The sequence below is a fragment of the Vicia villosa genome, linkage group LG5 (genome assembly GCF_029867415.1).
Source record: "Vicia villosa cultivar HV-30 ecotype Madison, WI linkage group LG5, Vvil1.0, whole genome shotgun sequence".
Classification (NCBI taxonomy): Eukaryota; Viridiplantae; Streptophyta; class Magnoliopsida; order Fabales; family Fabaceae; genus Vicia; species Vicia villosa.
The window spans coordinates 71164969-71180587 of NC_081184.1; the positions used below are offsets into that span (position 1 = coordinate 71164969).

The 15619-nt window shown below is 38.1% G+C and overlaps 1 protein-coding gene across 1 annotated transcript; it reads right to left on the minus strand.

Moving 5' to 3' along the window:
• Positions 1 to 7815: 7815 nt before the first annotated feature.
• On the minus strand, positions 7816 to 9949 carry LOC131604818 (uncharacterized). Its single transcript, XM_058877233.1, has 2 exons — positions 9328 to 9949; positions 7816 to 7898 (listed from the first exon to the last, which is right to left on the minus strand). The coding sequence occupies exons 1-2, from the start codon at positions 9947 to 9949 to the stop codon at positions 7816 to 7818; spliced, it is 705 nt and encodes a 234-aa protein (XP_058733216.1).
• Between the last annotated feature and the right edge of the window lie 5670 nt (positions 9950 to 15619).

Here is a 15619-nt window from a genome sequence, read left to right on the forward strand (position 1 = left end):
TTATATGGCTCTGATACATACTATGTGTTCTGAAACATATTTTATGTTCTGATTCATTCATGCTGACTTTTGTCGTTTAGTTTTGTTCTGTAACATTTCAGGATGTAGAGATGCTCTGATGATGCTCTGGTACATTTAACAATGTTCTGATACAATCTAGCATGAAGTGATGAAAGAAGAAATTCAAGCTCTGAAGCTGTCCAAATGGAAGCAAGAATCAGAAGCTGTGAATGTTCCGAAGATCAAAGAAATTCAAGTTCTGAAGCTGTCCGATGGAAGCAGGAATCAGAAGCTGTGAATGTTCTGAAGATCAAAGAAATTCAAGTTCTGAAGCTGTCCGATGGAAGCAGGAATCAGAAGCTGTGAATGTTCTGAAGATCAAAGAAATTCAAGTTCTGAAGCTGTCCGATGGAAGCAGGAATCAAAAGCTGTGAATGTTCTGAGGATCTAAAGAAATTCAAAGTTCTGAAGCTGTCCTATGGAAGCAGAAATCAGAAGTCATGAATGTTCTAAAGATCAAGCACATGTGAACGTCTCTACCGAAATAATCAGGGAAGTCTTTTATTATTAAAATTCTTCTAGTATTAATTTCAGGGGGAGATTAATCATCTCATGGGGAGATTGTTAATCTCAGGGGGAGACATATTCACATGCTTATGCTATAGCTGTGTAATTTGTCTTTAGACGTCTGCTCTTTCTGATCGCAAATTCATATCATTTATATATGTTTTTGTCATCATCAAAAAGGGGGAGATTGTTAGAACAAGATTTGTTCTGATCAATATTCTTAGTTTTGATGATAACAAGGATATGAATTTTGTGTGAGATAATGTGGTACTCTAATACATTGCAATTTCCCTTTCAGGAAATATATAAAGAGTATGCACAAATCAGCGCTTAGAAGCTTTGTCTCAGAAGGTTCAGCATGCAACATCAGAACATGGTCTGGCAAGACATCAGAAGATGGTCAAGGCAGAATCAGAACATGGGTCTATGGAAGCATCAGAAGAAATTGAGATCAGAAGCAGAAGCACTGAAGTTCTCATGGTATCACGCTCAGAAGCACTTCAAGGTCAGAAGACAAGAAGATGCTATGCACCAAGCTGTTTGACTCTGATGATAGGTGGCAGGCTACGCTGACTGACAAAAGGAACGTTGGAAGCTATTAAAGGCAACGTCAGTAGACACATCGTGAAGAAGGCTCGAGGTAGTTGACAAAAGCGTGAAACATTAAATGCAATGCTGTACGGAACACGCAAAGCATTAAATGCTCCCAACGGTCATCTTCTCTAGTGCCTATAAATATGAAGTTCTGATGAGAAGCAATGTTACCAATTTTCCAGACGATTTGCTAACAATTAACTTGCTGAAACGCTGTTCAAAATCAAAGCTCAGAAACTTCATCTTCATCAAAGCTCACTACATTGCTGTTGTAATATATTAGTGAGATTAAGCTTAAACGCTAAGAGAAATATCACTGTTGTGATTATAGCTTTTCAGAAGCATTGTAAAACTCTTATTTGATTACATTAATTTGTAAGTAACTAGAGTGATCAAGTGTTGATCAGGATACTCTAGGAAGTCTTAGCTTGTGTCTAAGCAGTTGTAATTAGAGTGATCACGTGGTGGTCAGGATACTCTAAGAAAGTCTTAGCTTGTGTCTAAGCATTTGTTCCTAGAGTGATCAGGTTGTGATCAGGATACTCTAGAAGACTTAGTCGTGGGCTAAGTGGAAAACCATTGTAATCTGTTGCGATTAGTGGATTAAATCCTCAGGTGAGGTAAATCACTCCGTGGGGGTGGACTGGAGTAGTTTAGTTAACAACGAACCAGGATAAAAATAACTGTGCAATTTGTTTTTATCGTTCAAGTTTTTAAGACTACACTTATTCAAACCCCCCCTTTCTAAGTGTTTTTCTATCCTTCAATTGGCATCAGAGCGCCGGTTCTAAGGTGCAAGCACTTAACCGTGTTTAGAAAAGATTCAGGAAGAGAAAAACGCTTAAGTAAAAGATGGCTGGTGAAAATCAAACAAATCCAACTGTATCTACATCTGGCTCTGCTGAGCAATACAACGGTAACAATGGTTATACTAGACCACCAGTATTTGATGGTGAAAACTTTGAATACTGGAAAGATAAACTGGAAAGTTACTTTCTTGGTCTAGATGGTGAACTATGGGATCTTCTGATGGATGGTTATAAACATCTAGTGAAAGCCAGTGGCGTAAGGCTTACAAGGCAAGAAATGGATGATGATCAAAAGAAGATTTTCAAGAATCATCATAAATGTAGGACTGTTTTGCTGAATGCTATCTCTCATGCTGAGTATGAGAAGATATCTAACAGGGAAACTGCCCATGATATATATGAGTCATTGAAAATGACCCATGACGGAAATGCTCAAGTCAAGGAGACTAAAGCTCTTGCTCTAATCTAGAAATATGAAGCCTTCAAGATGGAGGATGATGAAGATATTGAGAAGATGTTCTCAAGATTTCAAACTCTAACTGCTGGATTGAGAGTTCTGGATAAAGGCTACACCAAGGCTGATCATGTAAAGAAGATTATCAGAAGCTTACCCAGGAGATGGGGTCCAATGGTGACTGCATTCAAGATTGCCAAGAATCTGAATGAAGTTTCTTTGGAAGAGCTTATCAGTGCCTTGAGAAGCCATGAAATAGAGCTGGATGCAAACGAGCCTCAGAAGAAAGGTAAGTCTATTGCATTAAAATATAATGTTAAAAAATGCACTAACGCTTTTCAGGCTAGAGAAGAAGATCCTGAAGAATCAGAATCTGAAGAAGAAGATGAACTGTCCATGATCTCCAGAAGGGTAAACCAACTCTGGAAGAGCAAGCAAAGGAAGTTCAGAGGCTTCAGAAGTTCAAAGAAATTTGAACGTGGAGAGTCTTCTGGTGACAGAAGATCTGACAAGAAGAAGGTTGTCTGCTACAAGTGCAATGAGCTTGGACATTACAAGAACGAATGTCCAAAACTTCAGAAGGAGAATCCCAAAAAGAAGTTTCATAAGAAGAAAGGTCTTATGGCAGCATGGGATGATTCTGAATCAGAATCAGAATCAGACTCTGAAGGAGAGCAGGCCAACTTCGCGTTGATGGCTACAGAAGATGATGGATCAGAATCTACATCAAAATCAGATTCTGAAGAGGTATTTTCTGAACTATCTAGAGAAGAGTTAGTTTCCAGTCTAATAGAGCTTCTTGAAGTAAAAGCTCATCTTAGTATCAAATACAAAAAGCTAAAAAAGCAATTTGAATTTGAAACTAAGAAGCTTGAGTTGGAAAATTCTGAATTAAAAGAAAAAGTTTTAAAATTATCCAATAATGTTGGATCTCCTTCTGATTCAGAAAAATCCACTCCCAGTCTGAACCATATTCTGAAAGAATATGATTTAAGTTTCAGGAAGTTCTTATCTAGAAGTATTGGCAGAAGTCAGCTAGCTTCTATGATATATGCTGTGTCTGGAAACAAAAGAGTTGGCATTGATATTAGGCACACATCACATGCACAAAGCTTTCACATAACACACACCAAGAAGCATGTGACACAACCTAAGAAATATCATGCTGACAAACCTAAAGAATATCATGTTGTTCCTTCTGTTAAATATTTTGCTAAACCCAAGTTCAATTAGAACTTGAGGAGAACTAACAAGAAAGGACCCAAGAAATTGTGGGTACCTAAGGAGAAGATAATTTCTGTTGCTGATATCCTTGGCGGCAAAGAGGACAAAAAGCAAAATGTCATGGTACCTGGGCGGCAAAGAGGACAATAGATAAAAATAACTGTGCAATTTGTTTTTATCGTTCAAGTTTTTAAGACTACACTTATTCAAACCCCCCCCTTTCTAAGTGTTTTTCTATCCTTCAGTGTGTGGCTCGGGTTCATTGTTGCAGTCCCTTTCAGCCCAAACTGACCTCATATTCATGATCAGGGACCCTTTTTAACATGATATGGGCTTTCAGTTTTTTGGTTAATGTTGTTTTTGCAGGAATTAGGTTTCGAAGGATTTTCTGCAACTAAATCCGCAAGAAAATCCATGGCTGTTTCCGCAGGTGACTTGAAGAAGATGATGACTTGGCAGCCTGAAACATGGACGCACGCGTGGGGCTGCTCGATTGGCCGGTCAATAATTCAAACCGTCTCTCTTCTTTCAATTGGACGCTGCGCATCACAAGGGGGCCCACGTTTGACTTGAGTTTGAAAATCCCATTTAAGTCACGTTTTTATAGTTATTTCTTTATGTTTGTTTTATTAGCAAATCAAAGCTGCAACGCATTTGGCAAAGGAGGAAACTAATGACTGGGGTGGCGTGTGTTCGAACCCAGTCGATGGCATTTGTTTTATTTTGGTATTCTCTTGTTCTTGATCTAGCGCATACGATCCCTTCACGCTCACCATGCACCTGCCAATATCAGCCACCAGACTATCAAAGGGTCAGATCCAACGTACCTGAGTGCGAAGGATCACCATGAACCTTCAGAAACGTGGAGCACTTAATCAGAGCTAAGTTTTCCTAAATTTTTTTATTATATAATCCTTTTATTTGTTTATTTAGTTTCTTTATATTTTTAGCTTATTAACTTATTTTCTCTAAATTTATTTTTTATATTTACTAAAAAGGTTATTTTTGATAATAATTTATTTTCTTATCGAAAACTCGATTTTCCGATAATTTTATCAATAATTGTTTTTAAACAATAAAAATTATTATTTTTGCATGTGCTTTTAATCAATTAGTTTTTTAGGTTTGTTAACCTCGATTCAATTATAAACCCTAATAGCCTTAGGTTTATTGGTAGGTGTTGCCCATATACCCTACCCATTTGGGGTTTTGCCGGTTTATTTGTTTGCCTAAATTATTACTATTTTAATTTTTTATCTGCCACGTTATAATTGTTGAGGTCTTTAATGCACTAATTTTTCTCTTCTTCGTGCCTAATTTTCAGGGTTAATCAAAGATCCTTCAGCCACGCTCCCTACCAGATCAAAAAAAAAGCTAAGTTTCTAATTTCTTTTGTTTAAACATCATTTTATTTTTATTTTGCCTTTTGATTAAAATAGGGTTTGCATCGATAGTCATTGAATCTGTAATACACTAACCATTATTTATTTCCTTCTAATTTTCATAATTGATCAAGGGTTCGAGGAAGATCAAGGCATTCGAGGATTTTGAATTAATTATTTATCCCTCTTAATTTCTGCCTTTATTTCCCTCTTCCCCGCAGGTGTTTATTGTAATAGCGTAGGACTATTAAACTGTTTTACTTTTCTCCCGTGGTAAGTAACCATAGGGAGTGCAACTTTGAATTGAATTAGGATAACTAATTACAAGATAAATAATTGAATTTAATCAATTTATTGTGCACCCACACACCTTTAGGGTAATCCCTCCTTTTGCCTTGTTGCCTTATTATCTTGTTGCCTATATTTATGAAAAATAGTCAAGTCCCTCGATTTCGAGGATACCTAAAGCAAGGTTGCCTTTAAAAGAATGAAAATCATCATATGAGATTTAGTCCCTCGATGTTGCCCCGGTAATGATGATTGTCCCAATTGCTAAGGTATCCTCGCATGTTGCCTTAAATGACTATTATATCCTTCCCTTAGACTACCTACCCTCTTTATGGTAGGGACAGTCTTGTGGCGAACGATATTTCTCGATGACTCTTCAAATCCAATTAAAGGACTACCTGCTCTCTTTATGGTATGGATAGCCCTTTCAAACCGAAAAGCTAAAAGAATTATTTTTCAAACTTAGGGTAGGTAACTTTTAATTGCTTGCTCAATTCGAATTCAAAAATCTTTTTCCACTTATCTTCAAAATCGAATTCAAAAAGACTACGCTTATTTACAAGCTAAAGTTTTTATTCAAATTTCTATTCACACCCTACTTTTCAAACAATTCAAACATTTTGAAAACAAAGTGAGCTACGCAATTAAGAGCCCATGGAAAACCATGGATGCAAAGGGTGCCTTACACCTTCCCTTTGTATAAATTACCCCCCGAACTCAAGATTTCTTTTAAAAGGTTTTTTCTGTTCTTTTAGCCTTTATTTCCATTTGGATAAAATAAAAGTCGGTGGCGACTCTTGCTATCCGCAACATTTTCTATAAAGTCAGTTCACTGTATTACAGATGCCAATGCAGAGATTGAAGATATATGGCGTGCGTTTTTGCTCCCAAGACTACTGGTTTCAAGAATCTTACCAATAAAGAGTTATGTATGCTTATTAGCTTACCAACCAAATTTTGTCTCTAGACAATTTGGGTTGTGTCAACTCATTCCTGTGTCTCTCTTCAAACAAAAGCATGAATTATGTGTTGCAGGGATTGATTGGATTGCCTGAGACATTGCAACACACCAAAGCTATCATGCAAACTTTGCTGAATTTCAATTGATAGCATATCTGTAACAGCCCGGGCCCCTCGCAAGGCGCTCCCGGCACTATTACCTCACGAACTTCTCTACCCCCCTCACTAGTAGAGTTTTTTGCCTTTCGTGGGAATCGAACCATGTACCCTGGGGTTCAAGTACATGTTCAATCCATTCCCACTACCAATTGAGCTACTAGCTCAAGTGGTAGTGGGAATGGATTGAACATGTACTTGAACCCCAGGGTACATGGTTCGATTCCCACGAAAGGCAAAAAACTCTACTAGTGAGGGGGGTAGAGAAGTTCGTGAGGTAATAGTGCCGGGAGCGCCTTGCGAGGGGCCCGGGCTGTTACATAAAAAGGCGCCTTTTTAATGTAACACCCCGATATCCGCTGCACGCATCAACCGTGTCGGCCAACCGAGCATGTTACCGGCTTAATCAATAATCCCCCCTAGGTCCGCTTATCGGCTGCCCAGGAAATATTGTTTTTGCCTCCCGCAGGAATCGAACCACGTACCTAGGGGTTAAGTACATATTCATAGCAATTCCTGCTACCAATTGAGCTATTGTAACACCCTACTTTTCCCATGAATTAATTGTAAAATAACAAAATAATTTAACAAATAAATCAGATTCACACAAGTAGGAATGTCACATCCCGTAAAAAAAAAACTCATGAAGTATCAAGTCACTTCATCTTTTATTGCTCGACAATTAAATTAAGTAGCGGAAGTCCAAAACAAAACACTTCAATGGCTCTGAGGCCTTAACAAAATAAATCCCACCATCTCATGGTTTTATATAATCCAAAAACAAGATACGTAACAACGAAATAAATAAAACATCACAAGTAAGATAATCCCATATTCCCCGTGTTACGTATCAGAGCGACTCCTAAGACTCGACCGAGCAACACAAGATCCATGCTTACTCAGGTACCTGGATTATCTGTACTCCCGAAGAAGCACAGACATAACAACAGAAAAGGGGTGAGAATTACATTCAAATAATAATTGGTGAATATCACATGCTAAGAAAAGTATTCACAATTAATCCAACAATCACATGTTCAAACAAAACACGTAACCACATACCGCACATTCACTATGCACAATTCATATTTCATTTATGTATGCAAGTGATTCACCTATCACGACTCTATGCTTGCGGTACCAACACAACCAATACGGTTCAATTATATGAACCCGATTCCCGTCGGAATCCGGATAAGCCTTAATCGTTCCCCTGAATTACGACTTATCTCCACACAACTCCCACACGGAGTCCGGATGAGAATAGGCACCCATCATGGATTCCCACCTAGACTCATCTCCACATGACACAACATGAAATGCATGACATATATTATGCATACGAAAATATTATTAATGCATAACACACGACCCACACCGATCACACGTGAGTCATTTGCTCACCGTAATTCTCACTAGAATTACCATCTCTGTCCCAAGGCTGTTCACAAACAACAACAATCTCTTCACATAAGCATCAACCACTTATCATTGAATAATTTACACAATATTCTATGTTTTACCGTTTTTCCTATCATTACTAAATTCATTATATTTAATTAATTGATGTAACCACGGTTAGTTACAAACCTCTCAACTATATATTGAATTTATTTGGTTAACAGTCTATAGAAAATAATAATAGCTACCGCAGCGGTCGTCACACATTGATAGGCACTAAGAACACATGCTGTACAATGCTAAATGAAGTCATGATATAAGCAAGCTATTAGTTAAAATGGATAAACATTCATAAGGACATGCATTAATATGAATATATAAACATGAAGACTCATGTCTAATTTCAAACTACAAGGTTAAATATCATAGAGACATGCATTATATAATAATATATGGTACACTGTTGATCACAATAGCTGAAACAATAAGCAATTACGATACGGCATCGTCATATAATGATATAAATACAATACACATCTAAGCATAAAAATTCAGCACTTTATGTCTAATAATAAAGAATAAATATCACTTTATTTTGGTGTTGTATGTGACTACTTATAGAATCATACTCATGCTACATCTAAACACACATGAGGACTACACTAGTAGGACAAATATATAATGATCCATGAACAGACGTAAGCAAGCAACAGTAACAATCACTAAATCACTAAATATAAGACTTATTTCATAGCATACCTAGGTATAGAACAGACTCTATATTCTGTTCCGAACAGTACCACTAAATCACATAAAGTGAATAAAATGACCTAGGTAGCATATTGGAATCACGGAATCAAGGATTATATTCGGCGTTCAATTCTACCAGACTAATACATACTAATTCATACCAATAAATCACCAATTTCAAATTTGGAATACAACAATAACACATCCAAAACAGAATTATACGACTCTAATAGGAGAGTAAGGACCTTTCTTCTTTACCCCATCATGAAATACACACACATTTATATCCCTTTCTCCCCCTTACCTTAGTTTAAAGCTTTGATCCTTCAACAATGGTAGAATCTCCCAGTCTCCCTCTTGCCCTAGCTTCTCTTCCTTCTCTTGTTTTCTTTTCACGTGTTTACAATTTTTCTAACCCTATTCCAAACTCTCCCTAAATATATTTTATTTTCCTTAATTTTAGTCATAATAACAATAAAAATATTACTAATAAAATTAATATTAATAATAAAAAACAGTAATTTATATATCCCATCTTTTACTAATTATATTATCAATATAATATTATTCTAAGGTTTTTAATTAAATTAATCAATTAAGACTAAGTTCACACACTCACCCTTACTACATACCCTTAATTATACCAATATAATTTCACAATCAAAACACACAATGACTAGATATTTAAATGGGGTGTTACAACTCTCCCCCACTTAGAATATTTTCGTCCTCGAAAATGTACCTGATAGAAACATCTCTGGATACGACTCTCGCATCTTGCTCTCCAGTTCCCAAGTCACACTCCCTCCAGCAGCTCCTCCCCAAGCTACTCTCACTAAGGGAATATCCTTGCCTCTCAACTGCTTCATCTTACGGTCTTCAATCCTTACTGGCATTGTCTCCACCGTAAGATTATCTCGAACCTGCACCTCATCCCTCTGAATTACATGGGACGGGTCAGAAACATATTTCCGAAGTTGAGACACATGAAACACGTCATGCAAGTTCGAAAGCTCTGGTGGCAAGGCCACCCTATATGCAACAGCTCCCACTCTTTGCAAAATCTGATATGGTCCAATGAACTTAGGATTCAACTTCTTCGATTTTAAAGCACGACCAACACCAGTAACTGGGTTGACCCTCAAAAACACATGGTCACCCTCGTCAAATTCTAAATCCTTTCTCCTTTTATCATGATAGCTCTTCTGTCTACTCTGAGACGTTTTCATTTTCTCCCTAATCATCTTGATTTTCTCGGTAGTCTGTTGCACAATTTCTGGGCCAAGAACTGTGCTCTCACCTGATTCATACCAACACATAGGTGTTCTACATCTCCTGCCATATAACGCTTCAAAAGGTGCCATCCCAATGCTAGAATGATAACTATTATTATATGTGAACTCAATTAGAGGGAGGTGGCTATCCCAAGATCCCCCCTGCTCGAGCACACAAGCCCTCAGTAAATCTTCTAACGATTGAATGGTCCTCTCTGTTTGACCATCTGTCTGTGGATGATAAGCAGAACTTAACTTCAGATTGGTACCCAATGCCTCTTGCAAACTCTTCCAAAATCCAGAAGTAAATCTCGGGTCTCTGTCAGATATTATACTCATAGGGATACCGTGCAACTTCACTATTACATTGATATAAATTTCTGCCAATTTTGTTAACGGGAAACTGATGTTAATCGGTATAAAGTGCGCCGACTTAGTTAACCTGTCAACAATTACCCAAATGGTGTCGAAACCCCTCGCAGTATTTGGCAACCCCGTCACAAAGTCCATTGAAATGCTATCCCATTTCCACTCTGGCACTTCTAACGGTTGCATAAAACCTGAAGGTCTTTGATGTTCTACCTTCGACTTCTGACAAGTCAGACAAGCATACACAAATTGAGCTATCTCACCTTTCATACCAGACCACCAGAATAACTTCTTAAGATCGTGATACATCTTTGTAGCTCCCGGATGGATACTCAAGCTACTCCGATGACTCTCCCCTAAGATCATCTTCTTTAACTCAGAATTATCAGGGACACAAATTCGGCCCCGAAATCTCAACACACCCATATCGTCCACTTTAAAGTCACTTTCTGGATTGGATTCCATTGTGGACATCAAATCCACCAATTTCACGTCAAGCTTCTGATTCTCTCTGATATCGACAAGAAAATCGTTATTAATCTTCAACATGCCCAGCATCACACTGTTTGAAGTCACTTCACATACCATGCTCAAATCTCTAAATTGCTCAATCAAATCTAGTTCTTTACTCATCAATGCCGACATATGAATAGCCTTCCTACTCAATGCGTCTGCCACAACGTTAGCCTTACCCGGATGGTAACTCAAATTAAAATCATAATCCTTTAGGAATTCCAACCACCTCCTCTGTCTCATATTCAATTCTTTCTGGTCGAATAGATATTTCAGACTCTTGTGATCACTGAATACTTCGAACCTCGATCCATACAAATAATGCCTCCAAATTTTCAACACGAAAACCACTGCAGCTAATTCCAAATCATGAGTAGGATAATTCCTCTCGTGCACTTTCAATTGTCGTGACGCATAAGCCACAACCTTACTCTCCTGCATCAGCACGCCGCCTAATCCCATTTTAGATGCATCACAATACACAACAAAAGGCTCAATAGGATTTGGCAAAATTAACACTGGAGCTGTAGTTAATCTCTTCTTTAACTCCCTGAAACTTTCTTCACAAGTGACATCCCACACAAACGCTTGACCCTTTCGAGTCAACTGAGTTAAAGGTAACGCCAAATTAGAAAACCCTTCAATAAATCTACGATAGTAACCTGCTAAGCCCAAGAAACTTTTGATCTCTGTCACTGATTTCGGAGGTTCCCATTGCAAAACAGCACTTACTTTAGATGGATCCACAGCTATGCCATCCTTAGAAATAACATGGCCTAGAAAACTCACCTCTTGAAGCCAGAACTCACATTTTGACAATTTTGCAAACAACTTGTTCTCCTTCAACACTTGTAATACAATTCTCAAGTGTCCTGCATGTTCTTCATCCGACTTTGAATAAATTAAAATGTCGTCAATGAAAACTACAACAAACTGATCCAAATAGCTATGAAAGATACGATTCATGTATTCCATAAACACGCCCGGCGCATTAGACACTCCGAACGGCATCACTGAATATTCATAATGTCCATACCGAGTCCGAAAAGCTGTCTTTTGAATATCGTCCTCCTTAACTCGAATTTGGTGATAACCCGATCTCAAATCAATCTTACTGAATACTCGTGCCCCCACCAGTTGATCCATCAAGTCGTCAATCCTCGGAAGCGGATACTTGTTTTTTATTGTTACCTTATTTAACTGACGATAATCAATACAGAGTCGCATGCTACCATCCTTTTTCTTAACCAATAACACCGGAGCTCCCCATGGTGACACACTAGGTCTAATAAACTTCTTATCAAGTAACTCTCCTAACTGTGATTTCAGTTCTGCTAACTCTGACGCCGACATTCTATATGGTGCCATAGATATCGGTCTGGTACCCGGAATAAGATCAATTGTGAATTCAATCTCCCTCTCCGGAGGTAATTCAGACACATCATCCGGAAACACTTCTGGAAACTCGCACACCACGGGCAATTCACTAATTGACATCTTTCCCGCAACAAATAGAGAGGCAAATATCGCAAACACTTTGGCTTCTTCTTCCAACACTGCTCTTAATTCTTTGGTAGTTAAATAATCAACTAACTCTTCCTCTTCAGAACTAAGAAACAACAGCGTCTTCGCGTAGCAATTGATATACACATGGTTGAACTCTAGCCAGTTCATCCCCAAAATAACATCTAGCCCATTGAGTGGTAGACAAATCAAATCCACTCCAAAATCTTTACCAAGAATTGATAAGGGACAATTCAAGCACACTAAAGACGTGGTCACTGATCCCATAGAAGGAGTATCAATCACCATCCCTCTACCCAAAGTAGACGGCACAATTCCTAACCTCTTCACACATTCAGCAGAGATAAACGAGTGGGTTGCACCCGTGTCAATAATGGCAATCAAAGGAGTATCATGAATATAGCAAGTACCTTGAATCAAACGATCAGAACTAATAGGCTGAGACCCTGCTAATGCAAACACTTTCCCATTTGTTTGTGACTTCTTCGGCTTCTGACAGTTGGTGCTGATATGACCCTGCTCTCCACAATTATAGCAAGTAGGTACATTAGCCCTACAATCAGCTACAACATGACCCGATCGCCCACATTTGAAACATTTCTTCACATCAGACTGACACTCATTAGCACGGTGACCCATGCCACCACACCTGTAACACTTGATAGGATTTGGAGGAACACCTCCACCACTTGGCCTCTTGCCATCAGCTATCTTCTGTTTCCCTCTATCAGCAGGAGCATCATAGGGTCTCCCACGATTCATATGTTGTTTACCTCTTTTCTCACTCAAACTCTTATAGTGAGCTGAATGAGCCTTGCTATCCTCTTCATAGATTCTACAGCTGTTCACCAATTCTGGAAATCTGCGAATCTGTTGGTACCCTATAGCTCTCTTGATCTCTGGGCGCAGTCCACTCTCAAACTTTATACACTTAGAGAATTCCGCAGTTTCAGCAGTGTAATGTGGATAGAACTGCACAAGTTCTACGAACTTAGCAGCGTACTCAGTAACAGTCGAGTTCCCTCGTTTTAGCTCAAGGAACTCAATCTCCTTCTTCCCGCGTACATCCTCTGGAAAATACTTCCTCAAAAATTCTCTGCTAAACACAGCCCAAGTAATCACTTCACCTGTAATTTCCAACCTCTGACGAGTGCCCAACCACCAATCATCAGCTTCTCCAGCCAGTTTATGCGTACCATACCGTACCTTTTGGCCTTCAGTACAATCCATTACCCGAAAAATTCTTTCAATCTCCTTGAGCCAATTCTGTGCTCCATCAGGATCATGCTTACCCCTGAAGGTAGGGGGATTCTCCCTTTGAAACGTACTCAAGCTACGGGACTCGTCGTTTCCTCCAGCATTATGCTGATTCTGCACAGCCTGAGCAACAGCCTGTAAAGCAGCAGCAATCGCCGCATCGTTTCTTCCAGCCATTCTCTGTTTCACACCATAAACAGCAACAATGGTTAGAAGTTATCACAGACATCATACCACTGTCACACAAAAATGACTCAACTATTTGGCCGGACGGACCGACCTGCTCTGATACCAATTGTAACACCCTACTTTTCCCATGAATTAATTGTAAAATAACAAAATAATTTAACAAATAAATCAGATTCACACAAGTAGGAATGTCACATCCCGTAAAAAAAAAAACTCATGAAGTATCAAGTCACTTCATCTTTTATTGCTCGACAATTAAATTAAGTAGCGGAAGTCCAAAACAAAACACTTCAATGGCTCTGAGGCCTTAACAAAATAAATCCCACCATCTCATGGTTTTATATAATCCAAAAACAAGATACGTAACAACGAAATAAATAAAACATCACAAGTAAGATAATCCCATATTCCCCGTGTTACGTATCAGAGCGACTCCTAAGACTCGACCGAGCAACACAAGATCCATGCTTACTCAGGTACCTGGATTATCTGTACTCCCGAAGAAGCACAGACATAACAACAGAAAAGGGGTGAGAATTACATTCAAATAATAATTGGTGAATATCACATGCTAAGAAAAGTATTCACAATTAATCCAACAATCACATGTTCAAACAAAACACGTAACCACATACCGCACATTCACTATGCACAATTCATATTTCATTTATGTATGCAAGTGATTCACCTATCACGACTCTATGCTTGCGGTACCAACACAACCAATACGGTTCAATTATATGAACCCGATTCCCGTCGGAATCCGGATAAGCCTTAATCGTTCCCCTGAATTACGACTTATCTCCACACAACTCCCACACGGAGTCCGGATGAGAATAGGCACCCATCATGGATTCCCACCTAGACTCATCTCCACATGACACAACATGAAATGCATGACATATATTATGCATACGAAAATATTATTAATGCATAACACACGACCCACACCGATCACACGTGAGTCATTTGCTCACCGTAATTCTCACTAGAATTACCATCTCTGTCCCAAGGCTGTTCACAAACAACAACAATCTCTTCACATAAGCATCAACCACTTATCATTGAATAATTTACACAATATTCTATGTTTTACCGTTTTTCCTATCATTACTAAATTCATTATATTTAATTAATTGATGTAACCACGGTTAGTTACAAACCTCTCAACTATATATTGAATTTATTTGGTTAACAGTCTATAGAAAATAATAATAGCTACCGCAGCGGTCGTCACACATTGATAGGCACTAAGAACACATGCTGTACAATGCTAAATGAAGTCATGATATAAGCAAGCTATTAGTTAAAATGGATAAACATTCATAAGGACATGCATTAATATGAATATATAAACATGAAGACTCATGTCTAATTTCAAACTACAAGGTTAAATATCATAGAGACATGCATTATATAATAATATATGGTACACTGTTGATCACAATAGCTGAAACAATAAGCAATTACGATACGGCATCGTCATATAATGATATAAATACAATACACATCTAAGCATAAAAATTCAGCACTTTATGTCTAATAATAAAGAATAAATATCACTTTATTTTGGTGTTGTATGTGACTACTTATAGAATCATACTCATGCTACATCTAAACACACATGAGGACTACACTAGTAGGACAAATATATAATGATCCATGAACAGACGTAAGCAAGCAACAGTAACAATCACTAAATCACTAAATATAAGACTTATTTCATAGCATACCTAGGTATAGAACAGACTCTATATTCTGTTCCGAACAGTACCACTAAATCACATAAAGTGAATAAAATGACCTAGGTAGCATATTGGAATCACGGAATCAAGGATTATATTCGGCGTTCAATTCTACCAGACTAATACATACTAATTCATACCAATAAATCACCAATTTCAAATT

Excerpts from the sequence above, each read along its gene's own strand:
- LOC131604818 (XM_058877233.1), bottom strand. The coding sequence starts at position 9,949 with ATGGCACCTTTTGAAGCGTTATATGGCAGGAGATGTAGAACACCTATG. Across the intron at positions 7,899-9,327 it reads TCCAGAGATGTTTCTATCAG|AGATTGTTGTTGTTTGTGAA; the intron begins GTACATTTTCGA and ends GCTTATGTGAAG.